Source organism: Oncorhynchus masou, chromosome 1 (genome assembly GCF_036934945.1).
Source record: "Oncorhynchus masou masou isolate Uvic2021 chromosome 1, UVic_Omas_1.1, whole genome shotgun sequence".
NCBI classification, from domain to species: domain Eukaryota; kingdom Metazoa; phylum Chordata; class Actinopteri; order Salmoniformes; family Salmonidae; genus Oncorhynchus; species Oncorhynchus masou.
Genome location: NC_088212.1, coordinates 43127148 through 43139946, shown reverse-complemented (window position 1 = coordinate 43139946; position 12799 = coordinate 43127148). Strand labels below are relative to the sequence as shown.

At 41.8% G+C, this 12799-nt stretch overlaps 1 protein-coding gene across 1 annotated transcript; it reads left to right on the top strand.

Moving 5' to 3' along the window:
* Window positions 1-536: 536 nt before the first annotated feature.
* On the top strand, window positions 537-9375 carry creb3l3l (cAMP responsive element binding protein 3-like 3 like). The gene is made up of 10 exons (XM_064972545.1): window positions 537-679; window positions 1792-1929; window positions 2926-3316; window positions 4317-4423; window positions 5517-5609; window positions 6178-6284; window positions 6497-6565; window positions 6691-6775; window positions 7426-7519; window positions 7757-9375. The coding sequence occupies exons 2-10, from the start codon at window positions 1792-1794 to the stop codon at window positions 8176-8178; spliced, it is 1506 nt and encodes a 501-aa protein (XP_064828617.1). The 5' UTR covers window positions 537-679; the 3' UTR covers window positions 8179-9375.
* Window positions 9376-12799: the final 3424 nt, after the last annotated feature.

The following is a 12799-nucleotide window of genomic DNA, read 5'->3' as shown; positions in this document are numbered from 1 at the left end:
TCCTCTGACACCACCTGATATAGAGGTCCTGGATGGCAGGAAGCTTGGCCCCAGTGATGTACTGGGCTGTACGCACTACCCTTTGTAGTGCCTTGCGGACGGAGGCGGAGCAGTTGCCATACCAGGCAGTGATGCAACCAGTCAGGATGCTCTCGATGATGCACCTGTAGAACCTTTTGAGGATCTGGGGACCCATGCCAAATCTTTTCAGTCTCCTGAGGCGAAATAGGCTTTGTCGTGCCCTCGTCTCAGTATGTCTCTCTTCATGCAGCTCAATATTTTCTGAAGAAACAAAAATATCAAAGATGTACGAGAGATGTATGAGAGAAAATGCCATTATATCCTATCAAGAATACATTTTCACAAGCAGTAAACCTCATCCATTTGCGATGCCTTTGATTCATGGTTGAGTATAGTTTGAGTCTGTGTACTGTGATCATACTGTATTGCACACACTATACTACATTTCCCATAATGGACTAATATTGCGCATGCTGACTCGTCGATACGTGATGACGCAATTTCTGTCTTGTTGGAACTGCAAGGTGATTTCATCAGGAAGAGAGTAGTCATACTTGAGAGTGTACTCTACATACAGTAACGGCGAATAAAAAACGAAAATAGCTTCACTGATTCACTCGAATGCTATTGTAACTTGCCAGGCAGTATACTGAGAAAGGTAAGTATATTTGAGACATGATAAATTAATGCTATTTATTTTATTAATAAACGAACACATACAACAACGACCACGCCCTCAGCAATATTTGCACAGATGAATATGTCGTGCTGGCACATTATTAACGTTAGCTGCTGTCAGTTTAAACATGTGTAAAGCCGTGGTGTGCAGTTTATGACCATCGATTCTTTATATTTTATGGAAATGCTATGTTCAGTTATTTGTCAAATTTGGTAGGTCATGGAACATGCATTGGCTGGTCAACTATGCAGTTGTGTTGCGTATGGCAAGCAAACTCTTGATTAGCTAACTAACTAGCCTAACGTTACCTACTAACCCTTGTGTCTGCACTGTCAGTACATTATGTTTCTATGCTAACAATTCTCTTTCTTGTAGTTAACGAAAGCTAGATAAACTAGGCCGGCAACAATGTATCTGGCTAACGTTATCTAGCTAGCTTGCTAACTAACCATCGGCCTACTGAGCACAAACTGGTTTACATTTATTTGTGAACTAGATTTTTCGTATCAGCAGTTCATATCAAATGTGAGTACTTCATCCAGATTTGAAGTGCACTATTATCACGAACATTTTATGCCGCGTTCATGTACTAGTCTGAATTAGGAAACTCGGAAATCTCCGACTTGCTAACTGGTTGTATTTATTCGCCTTCCGCGTTCAACGAATCAGCAAGTCGGACCTTTCCGAGTTTCTTAGTTCCGACTTGCATATGAACGCGGCAGGTAGACTGGCTTGTTTTGTTGCTTCTCATGTGACAAAGGGGGAAGTGGGCGGGGCGATGTATAAGAATGAGGTCATTGATGGGAGCGCGCAGCTGTATACTGGGTGGGGGCTGCCGAACACTAGTGACTGGTGTCAATTCTCACTTTAGTCTCTCTCCAGAATTTCTCATGTCCAGAATTTACATGTTAGAGAATTTAAAATAAAAGATACAGTTATTGGGTAGGATATTCCTATATATTTGCCTTTTTATTTGAACAAGAATGAGTTCAGTCAAAATTATCTTATCACACATCATTGAACTGAACCTGCCCCCAAACCAAAGTCTTATATTTCCTGATTGTAATGGTGACATGGTTCTGTTTTCCCAGATGTCAGTCACTGAGGATCTTCCTGATATGGATGGAGTGGATCTTCTTGGGATCCTGTGCCAGTATGGAGAGACTGGAGCCGACGATCCCTTCTTCACAGATGGGAATGAGCTAGAAAACTGGCTCGCCGAGCAAGATGTATGTCTCCCACTTAGGAATAACACTGTTTTATGTTTGCTAACCAATTGGCTAATAGAGTTCAGTAATTGTCAGGGAACGAACCATTAATGTAATGGTATCTAGTAAAGCAGAATAATTTATTTTATTGTTTTACATCAATAATGTGATAAACTTCCTTATAGTGCAGAGCGATTAACTGAAATATCATTTATTTTTTTAGATGTTTTTTAACAACTACGGACCTTGGTTCAATATTTTAAATTCTATTTTGTTTTCGTTTGGTGAGCTCGATGTGCAGTTCCTGTAGAGATAAATCAGATGAAGCCTGAACAGTGCAATGTAGTAGGCAGTTGTCGTTTCCAGCAGGCCAATATTCTACTATAGTTTAGTGCAGAAAGCGTGGTAATTAACAAAAATAACCATAATCCATCGCGCGCCTGCTTAAACTTGTCCGGTCTGAACGGAGCAGACACGGAGACTGAGAGAACGTGCGATCGACAGGGATAGAAAGCAGTTGCTTCATGAGCCTGAAAATACATTATCTAAGTAATTGACAGTTGGTATTCAGAAGTCATATTTACTTTGATCTACTAAAATAGTGATTTTTGTCAGACAGCATAGGCAGCAGCGCTATAGAGATGAGATGATGTCTTGGAATGAAATAATAGTAATTTAAAAATATTTTATTAATGTAAAGTAATTTGACTAAATTATGGATTCATATGTGATAAGCAGTAATGGGCAGCCACTACCATCATGGGACTTTTATTCATTATTTTATAAAGTGTTACAGCATTCAACCCACATAATGCAAAGTGCATTTAATATCTAAAATAAATATCAAAATCGAAAACCCTGATTATCTTTTTATAATCGACCGAAACGACTTTGAAAAGCACTAATTGCTCAGCACTACTTCCTTACTTTAAAGCAGAATAACAATTTTTCACATTTTCTCTTTGTGGAATAAACAGTCATTGAATGGACACCAACATCCTGCTGTGTTTGTTGTAGATGCTGACAGGCATGGACACTGAGGACTTCCTGTCCAGCCTGCTGGAGGGAGAAGACAACAAGGCTGCCTCGTGTGCTTCACACTCTCCACTGGGCAGCGACAGCGGCATCTCTGATGACAGCAGCACTGGGGGCGTAGTTGGACAGAACTTCCTGGCCTGCCCCAGCCCCCAGGGGAGTGACAGTGATACCGCACCCAGCCCAGGGTACTCCCAGCCCAGCCCGGGCTACTCCGACAGTCCCCTGATGGCCCTGGAGCTCCAGGCTGAGAGCCCTGAAGCCCTGGCTGTACAAACGGACCACAGCTACTCTCTACTTCAGGGAGGAGACATGAATGCTCTACAGAGTGTGAGGGCTGAGAAGCCTGACATGGATGTCTTTATTGATCTGGGTAAATGTTGATCTAGACCTTTATACTTGTCTAGCAGGTTCATAGCTTTGGGTGGTATGAATAGTTGCATGACATCAAATTGGCTCTTGACAATTCATCTAATTGGATAGTTTGTTGGTAGTTTGAGCGTCTACAGACTAACTGTAGACTAACTTTAGGGGGCTTTGCAAATGAAGAGGTGTACGGTCACACCTGGGAACAACACACACACACACTAGCCCAGCTGGTCATGAATCGTGAATAATGTAGCACACCAGCCAATCAACTATTGTAATGGGGAATTTCCAGGTGAAACAAAAGGAGAGCAGTCGTTGATCAAATCTATCCGAAATCAATCTGGTTTATTACAAGTTGCAACAGGCAGGGAGACACCTCCAAGAAGCAGAGAAAATGTCTAGCTGGCCTCTTGGAGACATGCCATTTTTAATTGTAATCAGACGGTACCAAGTGGTCTGTAAGCGCCAGCTGAGAGCCTTTTAGGAAGTCAAAATCGAATGCAGTAATGTTGTCAGCTGCTACAGAATCACAGTTTCACAGAATACAATAATAATCAGTGTCCTCGGTCCTTGTACCTCCAGTCTGGTGTCTATCCCTATCAACAGAACCTTACTTGAACAGAACACTGGAAATAATGTGTATTACAGGAAGCGAAAACTTAAATATGTTAATTATTGTGTTAATCACTCTTAACTGAATATGAACTTTATTCATCTTAAATATTCCCATTCAAACTATAAAGATCAGTTAGACTCGCACCACCTAATTCCAGTTATCTCTTCTATGTTTTGGGGATTAAGTCTAGCAGACTTGAGTCCAGTCACTACATTTACATTACATTTAAGTCATTTGGCAGACGCTCTTATCCAGAGCGACTTACTAGACTCGTGTCCTTGGGCTAGAAGATTTCAAAAGAATAACCTAGTAAGGTTTGAGAACTTTACTGTTCATGTGAACAGAAAAAAATGAATATGTTGTGTTTTTGTGCTCTCCTGTTCATCAGACGACCTGGACAGTGAGGGGATGGAAGTGGAACAGATCTATTCCAGTGAAGAACTTCCCTGTTCTCTCGCCATAGAGGACTCTACACAGAACAACAAAGCTGATCTGGTGAGTTTCACATAATCAAATTAATATATTATAGACGAGGAAACAAGATGATCAAGTCTCGGAAGATGTCACCCGGAAAGGCTGTTTTTGTTTTGTTGACGAAGAGGAAGTGAGGAGCGTCGCCCAATGTGGTACAAAAAATAATGGCAGTGCATATCCTGTTGTATCGCATGTCTGTTGTTTGCAGTAACTTCTTTGATGTAGTATCGCAAATGGAAGTGGCAGTTTCATCATTAAACTTATTGGCAAACTCATTGTTTTAGTAAGAATGGCATTATAATGGCAAGATTGTACATTATATGAGTACACAACTGGCTGGCTGAATTTGGCCTCCGGGTGGTTTTATTTGCCCCCCCCCCCCAATATGAACAATTATTTAAAACTGTAACAACACCAGGAAATTGTATCAAAGTTATTTTAATTTTGAAGTATTCCCACGCATAATAGAGAGCTTGTATACAAATGTAAGCATGGTTTGAAATGTTTTAGTCAAATATCTGTTTGGCCTTGTGGTCAATTTGCAGTCTCAATCATTCAAATGTATTTCTAAAGCCCTTTTTACATCGGCAGATGTCAGAAAGTGCTTAGCCAGAAACCCAGCCTAAAAAGCCCAAACATCAAGCAAGCAATGCAGATGTAGAGAGAACAGTGGCTAAGAAAAACTCCCTAGAAAGGCAGGAACCTAGGAAGAAATCTAGAGGAACCAGGCACTGAGGGGTGGACAGTCCTCTTCTGGCTGTGCCGGATTCCGATTTTATAAGAGTACATGACCATTAAGGCCAGAGTGTTCAAATGTTCATAGATGACCAGCAGGGTCAAATAATAAGATAATGTGTGAAAACATTTTGTTAATGTACTCCAGGGATCATTAACTAGTAGATTCAGCAAATTATTTGTAATTATGTTCTGGCCCCCTGACCAGCCGCTCGAGAACATAATCGGCCCGCGGCTACTAGTTATTATCCCTGGAGGACATGAACAAAATGTAATCTCACAAGACATAATCTGTGTGGCAAAGTGGTGTACGTGTGTCCTTGAGCAGCTCTTCAGCACATCTCATAAAATAAATAAAAATGTTTTTCTTCCATTTTAGTTCCAGTTCAAGGAGATTGTTCTGACTGATGAGGAAAGGAGACTTCTCGCTAAGGAAGGAGCAACCATACCGTCCTGCATGCCTCTTACTAAGGTCATTTTCTCCATTGATTTATTACAAATACTTGTTGACGCGCTGGAGACCAACCTAGAAACCATTGTAAACATTGATCTAATTGGCATTCAGGGAGCACCCCTTACAAATGACAGCCAGGGAGGGTGTGACACAAAATCTATCATATGAGGCTGGTGGGAGGAGCCATAGGAGGATGGGCTCATTGTAATGGCTGAAATGGAATGGTATCAAACATATGGAAACACGTTTGACTCTATTCCATTACAATGAGCCCATTCTCACCAGCCTCCTCTAATCTATGTTTCATATTTGGCCAGCGGACAGAAAATGTCTATTAAATAATAGACATCTCTCCTGCACGCATGTTTGACTACAGCGTAATTATTTGTTGACCCTTTTTCAAAATGAGAGAAAATAAATACAACCCTGCAGAATCACTTCCAATCAAACCAAATGAGAAACCGTCCCAGATAGCTTGTTTGGCTCCAGCAGTGTAACGGCAGACTGCTCCTCAGCACTGTGTACTATCTGCTCAATCATGTCAAGCATGTGATGGGTAACCATTCCTCCTCTGTCTTTGTCGCAGGCGGAGGAGAGGACCCTGAAGAGGGTGAGGAGGAAGATCCGCAACAAGCAGTCGGCCCAGGAGAGTAGGAAGAAGAAGAAGGTGTACGTGGACGGCCTGGAGAACAGGTGAGAGAACGAATGGCGGGATCTCTGAAAATGAATTGAAAGCCAACACACACTACTAATGAAGTATTAGTCATCGTATGATTGATTTCACCATTTCACCTCACCAATGTTTAGCCTGTTATGTCTTCGTCGGGTCAAAAGGTGTTTGTGTGTCTGTGTTAAGTAGAGTTTGATTGGTTGATTGACTTGAGTTATTGCTGATTGGTGCCTAGGGTTTCCATCTGCACCGCTCACAACCAGGAGCTGCAGAAGAAGGTCCAACAACTGCAGAAACAAAACATGTAAGACACCTCCTGTTAACATGATTATGGAATGAATGTTGTTATGATGAGTATCAGAGAATGAACGTTTGTAGACTAATATTGAGAAAATGTCCAATGGGTATTATTATTCTCCCCCTGTCTAGGTCTCTGATAGAGCAGCTAAGGAAATTGCAGTCCATGATGAAGATGTCAACCATGAAGACAACCACCACCAGCACCTGTGTCATGGTAAGAGGACTAACACAGAGTAGAACTAGTAGCAAAAACTAGTACTGAAGGACTCCCACATACAAGTTTACGTCTGCAGATGTATCTTGTTGACATTTTGGTTGTCAACCTTTTTCAAATTGAAGTTAACTTTAACATGGTGGGTGCTACATCCTGCTCTTTCAGGTTGCCAGCTCAGCCTGTGTTGATATTTTTATAGCTTCAACTGTTTGGGACATGATAGCCCAACCCTGATTGAGGCTTGCTTGTGGTTTCATATGGTGCTCAAGGAGTGCCTGTCTGTACTGTACTAGTGTATTTTATGAAAGTGTTCTATTGAGGCCAACGCAACTTTGACTACCCATTATTTTGTCCCAGTGCCAAACAATGGTATGTTGGAAACATAAACCAACAAGTACTTCCGCTTCGGTTAACAAAAGACGAGTGCTGCTTGTGTCCGTAATGATGAGAATTATATTTCTTATACAAAACCAGGTTACTTTAGCATAGAAAAACAAATGGAATATATATTTTTTTAAATTACACAGTAAAATACTTTTTGCATTCATCTTTGTTGACCGATTTACCTCATCTACTGGGTTTGTAAATCTGGGTCGCACACACCACATTTTTAACTACTTTCTTATGTTTTTTCCCCCTTCTCTGCTCAGGTGTTCCTGCTGTCTTTCTGCCTCATCATCTTCCCCTCTGTCAACCCGTTTGGCCGCAGCCCTGGACAGAAGGAGATATACACCCCCTCTTCTGGTAAGTCAGGAGAGAAGTGTCGTCTGAAATGCTACGGCTATGTCTAAACTATGAATAACATGTTCTTCTGTTGAAAACAACATTCATTTAGAGTACAAAGAATAGCTATGTATACAACAATAAACCACATCTAAAATTGTTCCCAAATATTTCCTGTCTCTTCCAGTTAAAGTGCTGTATGAAACATCGTGTAAGAATGCAGAATACGTTAACAAGCCTTTTCCCTTTGAACTGTAGTTGTGTTCAGGACCTTGCGTTCCGTGGCTGTTGATGACACCCCAGACCCCTTGCCCCTGGCTTACTCTGAGCCTGTGGAGGAAACTGACAGCGCTGAGCTGTCCCCTCTCAGCCTCCTCCTAGTGGCCAAGGTAGAGAACCCCAAGGCAATGTTCACTGGAGGCCAGAACCACACACCGGACTACCAGAAGGTGGAGCAGTCGGAAACAGAGAGCGGAGTCAACAGCAACTCGTCTGCAGACTTCCCCAAACCAGGTCAAAACGAGCTGAAGCCGGGGGCTGGGCCCGGGGGCCTGCAGGAGGGATCCAGAGATCCAGTGGGAACGCCTGTGGCCTACGAGGTTCCAGGGACCAAGGAAAACTGGATCGACAGGAAGCCAACGTCCATCATTATACAGCAACACCGCTCGGATGAGATGTAGACAGATAAGAGCCAGATTTGAATCAACTAACAGAGGAAGCGGGCTAGGATGAAGGGGACGAATCAAAGGTTTCAGTTGTTATTGATAATGTTGATTGAAACTCGGTGAGAAAAGGGTAGTAGATGTTCTGTTATGACAGTATTCCTCTATCTGTTGCTCCTTCTCCTGGTGATACTACTGTTCCTCTTTGAGCACTTTGTTCTGATGTTCCGTCCCAGTGGTAGAATGGACTACTGAGATTTCCATTGTTATGCTTTAGCCTCTCATCGGGGGGTACACTATGAAAGGGAATTGTCATCTGTTGGACTCGCTTGACTGCTGAAGACTTTAAAACACAAATTCTCTCTTGAAAAACAAAATGATTAGTTCTTGCCATCTGTGTTTTCGTGTCTCCAACAGGTCTTGTTGCTAAGCACTTTGCTAGCGAATGACCAATTCCTTCCATAGCGCATGTCTAGTCCTCTGCTAGTCTACTTTGCACATTCAGCATCCATAGTGTAAATGTATACTCATGATGCTAGCTTAGTAGTTGATCTGTCTGTATACTCTGCTTTAGACATTGCAGGACATTTGGATTTTGTGGACATCTCTTGGTATTTTCCTTGTAACAAGGGTTTTCATGCTTTCTTTTGTGTTTTCTTTGTTTTGCTTTTAGCTTGTTGACAAATTTAAATGACTGAAAATGGGAGTGCTCTGGAATTAGTCCCCATTTTCTAGTGCCAGTGACAGAACTGTGACTAGTTTTGACCTTTTTAGGTCAGAGCTGTTTGAGTCCTTCATCCAGTGGTTCACTCTCTGGATCTACAGTATGTTTACCCCTGTAAACCTCTGTACATCTTTTTAAGTGTATGTCATATGGAGAGGTGAACCATTTTTTTTTTTTTATCTATTAGCTATGTTAATTCAGTGTTGCAGTAGAACTATACTCAAGTGTAATGACCTGTCAGTTCATTCAGTGAGGCATTTTTGTTGTCTTTTTTTCTTTTTCTTCAGTTCAGTGAATTATGAAATCTAAATGGTATTGGAACTCTTTGTTATTTTTGATATGTCAAAGAAGAGATTTAGATGTAGCTTAATCATGTTGAAAAGAAGCACTGATATGCCATAGTCCGAAATTGGAATGTAAATAGGCTGGAATGATTGTAATGTTCATTTTTAACAATTAATGTATGACATTAAACTTCACTATTAAAAGTCCCTTTAAATTGTTATTTATTTATTAAGGATTGTCATGAGTTTGGTGTTACTGTTCATGGTGCTCAAATATTGCTTACACGTGTGCTGTTTCTTTGTGCAGAAATTGGTGTTACCACAGTTTGTTAGATCTAGCTATACGTTTTTCTGGGGATTTTCCCAAGGTCTAGTTCATAGGTTGGCAACCCTGTTCCTGAAGTGTCGCATTTAGGCCAGTGATGGACTAAATTCCTCACACCTGGTCTTCCAAATCGGTTAAAACAAAAACATGAAATGGTTTAGTTGTGTAAACCATGTTTTGCTCAAGTTTATTTGGCAATCTTCAATACAAAATGCTCATGGAAATGGTTTCTTCGTTGGAAGTCAATTACTTGAGGTAGGTTTGTTAAAATATAGGCTACAGTTTGGGTCATCATGGAAATGTTATGAAAGTCATGGCCACTAGCAGCTATAGAAGCTGAGCAAGATGCTCATTTGGTATCATCTATCAAAATGGTAGAGGTAGAGGCTTCTCAGCCCACCCAGTCCGCAGCAGCACAAGCCTGCGTGGAGGCAGGAGGTGCAAAGCTCAATGTCAAATGTCTTCTAAATAAATGAGGGTTTTTAACTAACATTGACGACTTCCTCTTTTAAGTTGGTTAATTTTGTTTTAGTAAATAGGGAATTGACAGCCATTGGGCCTAATAGTTAGACATTCAATTCCACCTCCAACAGTCCTCTCTGCATACTACGATTACACTTAATTTTTGCATCGTATAAATGTGTTCAGACATCTGCAAATTGTTAGCTTGAGTGCCAGTCTGTGCTATCATGCCAAAAAATCCCTGTCACTCATTGTCATACCAAAATTTGAGCAAGTTTTAGTGCACTTTGACTGTAGAGTGCAAGAACACAAACAGATCTGGGGCCCTCGTTTTAAACAATTGTACTTCACTAGACACATGTTTTAAAGATGGGATGCATGTAGAAAGGGATTGAGTGAAGAAGGTATGATGATAGATGCTGGAATATTTGAGCGGATGGAAGGATGAGAGGAGGTTGGAGGGGTGGATGGAAGTATAGGATAGTGTGTGATAGCATCATTGATTCATCACTTACAATAGAAGAGTGAATAGCAGCACATGATCACCACCTATAAGGAATAAATGACTCATAATAGAGTCATCATGAGTCTTTGTTATTCAACAACTCTGTCTGGCAATGTAGGGTAAAGGTCATTCTCATTTACTACCACCGGGTGGCGACTTCTGCACAGTTTTGTAGAGCTCTGCTACCCGATTGGAGCCTGACAGCCCTGACATATGAGGGTTAGGGCCTGGTAGGGCCAGTTTATTTCATCAATAACTAGGCTACAGGCAGGGCTCGGGTATCACTAAATTGATCTCTAACATTTTGTAGTTGAGCCATTTGCTTGTGCTTTGCTGTGTAGTACAGTGATATCTGACTAAGATCATAACATGGTGTCAGACGTACTTAAACCTCGTCAAATATACAACAGGAGAGATTATTTCACAGAAAATAATAATGTTCCTTGAGTTTTGTCAGAGTTTAGGGTGACAAAAAGTAGCTGACAGCTAACTGCCGTCTCATGTCTCTTCATTGAGCAGAGCAGCCCAAGCAGAGCCTGTTGCTATGGAAACTCACAGACTCAGAGCAGCCATGAGCAGAGTGCATGCAGAGTGAGTTGGGCGCAGGGAGCGAGTGACAGACAGATCGGAGCAGTTTATGGATATACTCACGGAGGAAGTTATTTCTGATTTAGAGCGTCTGGCAGGGCAGGGCCAGGCCTTAAATTTGGCAGAAACAATCCGGCCTTGGTAGCGTAGGGCCTTAACGTCACGGACATGGGTAGGGCTTAAAATTCATGCCCGTGTAGGGCTCAACTGTTTTAGCCATCCTTTGACTAAGGGGCAACACTGTTTTAAATGATGCCTGTCTATGTAGGCCTATTGTAGGCCTGTATTAGATCTAGTAATAGTCACTGTATTATAACAAGTTTCACAATCATATGTATTATCGAACTTTATATTGTTAGCCCTAGTAGAGTGGAAGTACCTATAGGATTGGCCATGAATTGTATTCCAATTTCAGTGCTGAGTGGCCTAGGCCAGAGCTAATAGTTCATGAGATGGCCGATCAAGTCGTTATTCATAGCCGACTCTGACAGATGAGTAAAAAATGAGTGTGGAGAGCAGACAAATAGTTGATGAAACTGTTAATGAGCTAGTATGTCGAATATTTCAACCAGCTATCAGACGTATCAATCAAAACCATTCATCAGAATGATAAAAGAGTGAAAGGGCCAGCCCGCGCCACTCTAAATCCCTGTTTATACCTGGTTCTAACATGCATCCTTTGTCCTGATCTTGTTCGCATTCTGATTCTGACATTTTAGTACCATGTGCACATATTTCTGAAAATGTGGGCACAATCAGAATGTGGACAAGATAAGAACAAAGGAAGCATGTTTAGAACCAGGTAAGAACGAGGCTTTAGTGAGCACGTGCATCTGTCCGCAGCTGTTGCAGTAGCTGTTGCAGTTACACACACACCCTGACTCCCCCCCGGCCCCACTCCCCCCCGGCCTCACTCTCATCCTGAAAGAACAGGAGGCAGGTGGGGCACGCGCCATTATTCTGACAGCGGCTGTTGTCTTGGCGATAAATCGCCACGCGCCAAGACGGGCAATTATGTTCTTGCGCCTCGGATGCAAAACACTGGCGTGTGCCGCGTGCAAGCTGTTCTCTTCCGCTTGTCATTTCTCCGTAAAAAAAAAAAACGTCTTTCACTTGGCTGCTCAGATACGTATTGGAACCAATAACAACTTTGGGAAAATAGATAAGGCACACATTTTATGTTTAACGTTGCTGCAAGTAGCCCAGATACCAAAAGCCTTTACAACTTTTGGTATTGGTTTAATTGCAAACCAATAAGGCATTATTACCTATCAATACTAAACAGCCCTAAAGAAACGAATTATGCATGACCTCCATTTTGTCTTATAAGAGACAATAAAATGTAGGCTTCACATGCCCAGTGAGTGCATGTCAATTTTAATAGCGTAACTGAACAAAGAGTACAGGTTGGGAGCTTTATTCAGTTCTGCAAGTTTCAATCGTTTCAAGTCTGCGCCCCATAGCCTCTTTTCTGTGAGGTGTTTTCAAATTGATATAAAAGGGGAAATTTCAGTTTTGCACAGTGCTGATGTTGGATGTTGGCAGCGAGCCAAGGCAAAAGTCAATGAAGGTGGGGGGATTTCTTGTAATATTGTAATCCTGCCCCACGTGGGGTTGTCAACAAGCGCAACTGTAACACACAGGGACATTTGGCTCCGCACATACCCAAAGCCAATCACGACCGTCGGCGGGGGAAAACCACGCCTCTTGCCGAGAAACTCCGCTGACCTGCTATATAACAACTGCAACGC

What these genes read in the sequence shown, in the direction of transcription:
- creb3l3l (XM_064972545.1), top strand. Translation starts at nt 1,792, where the DNA reads ATGTCAGTCACTGAGGATCTTCCTGATATGGATGGAGTGGATCTTCTT. An exon ending in AGAACAACAAAGCTGATCTG is followed by an intron (nt 4,424 to 5,516) that starts GTGAGTTTCACA and finishes CTTCCATTTTAG; the next exon opens with TTCCAGTTCAAGGAGATTGT. An exon ending in CCTGCATGCCTCTTACTAAG is followed by an intron (nt 5,610 to 6,177) that starts GTCATTTTCTCC and finishes TCTTTGTCGCAG; the next exon opens with GCGGAGGAGAGGACCCTGAA.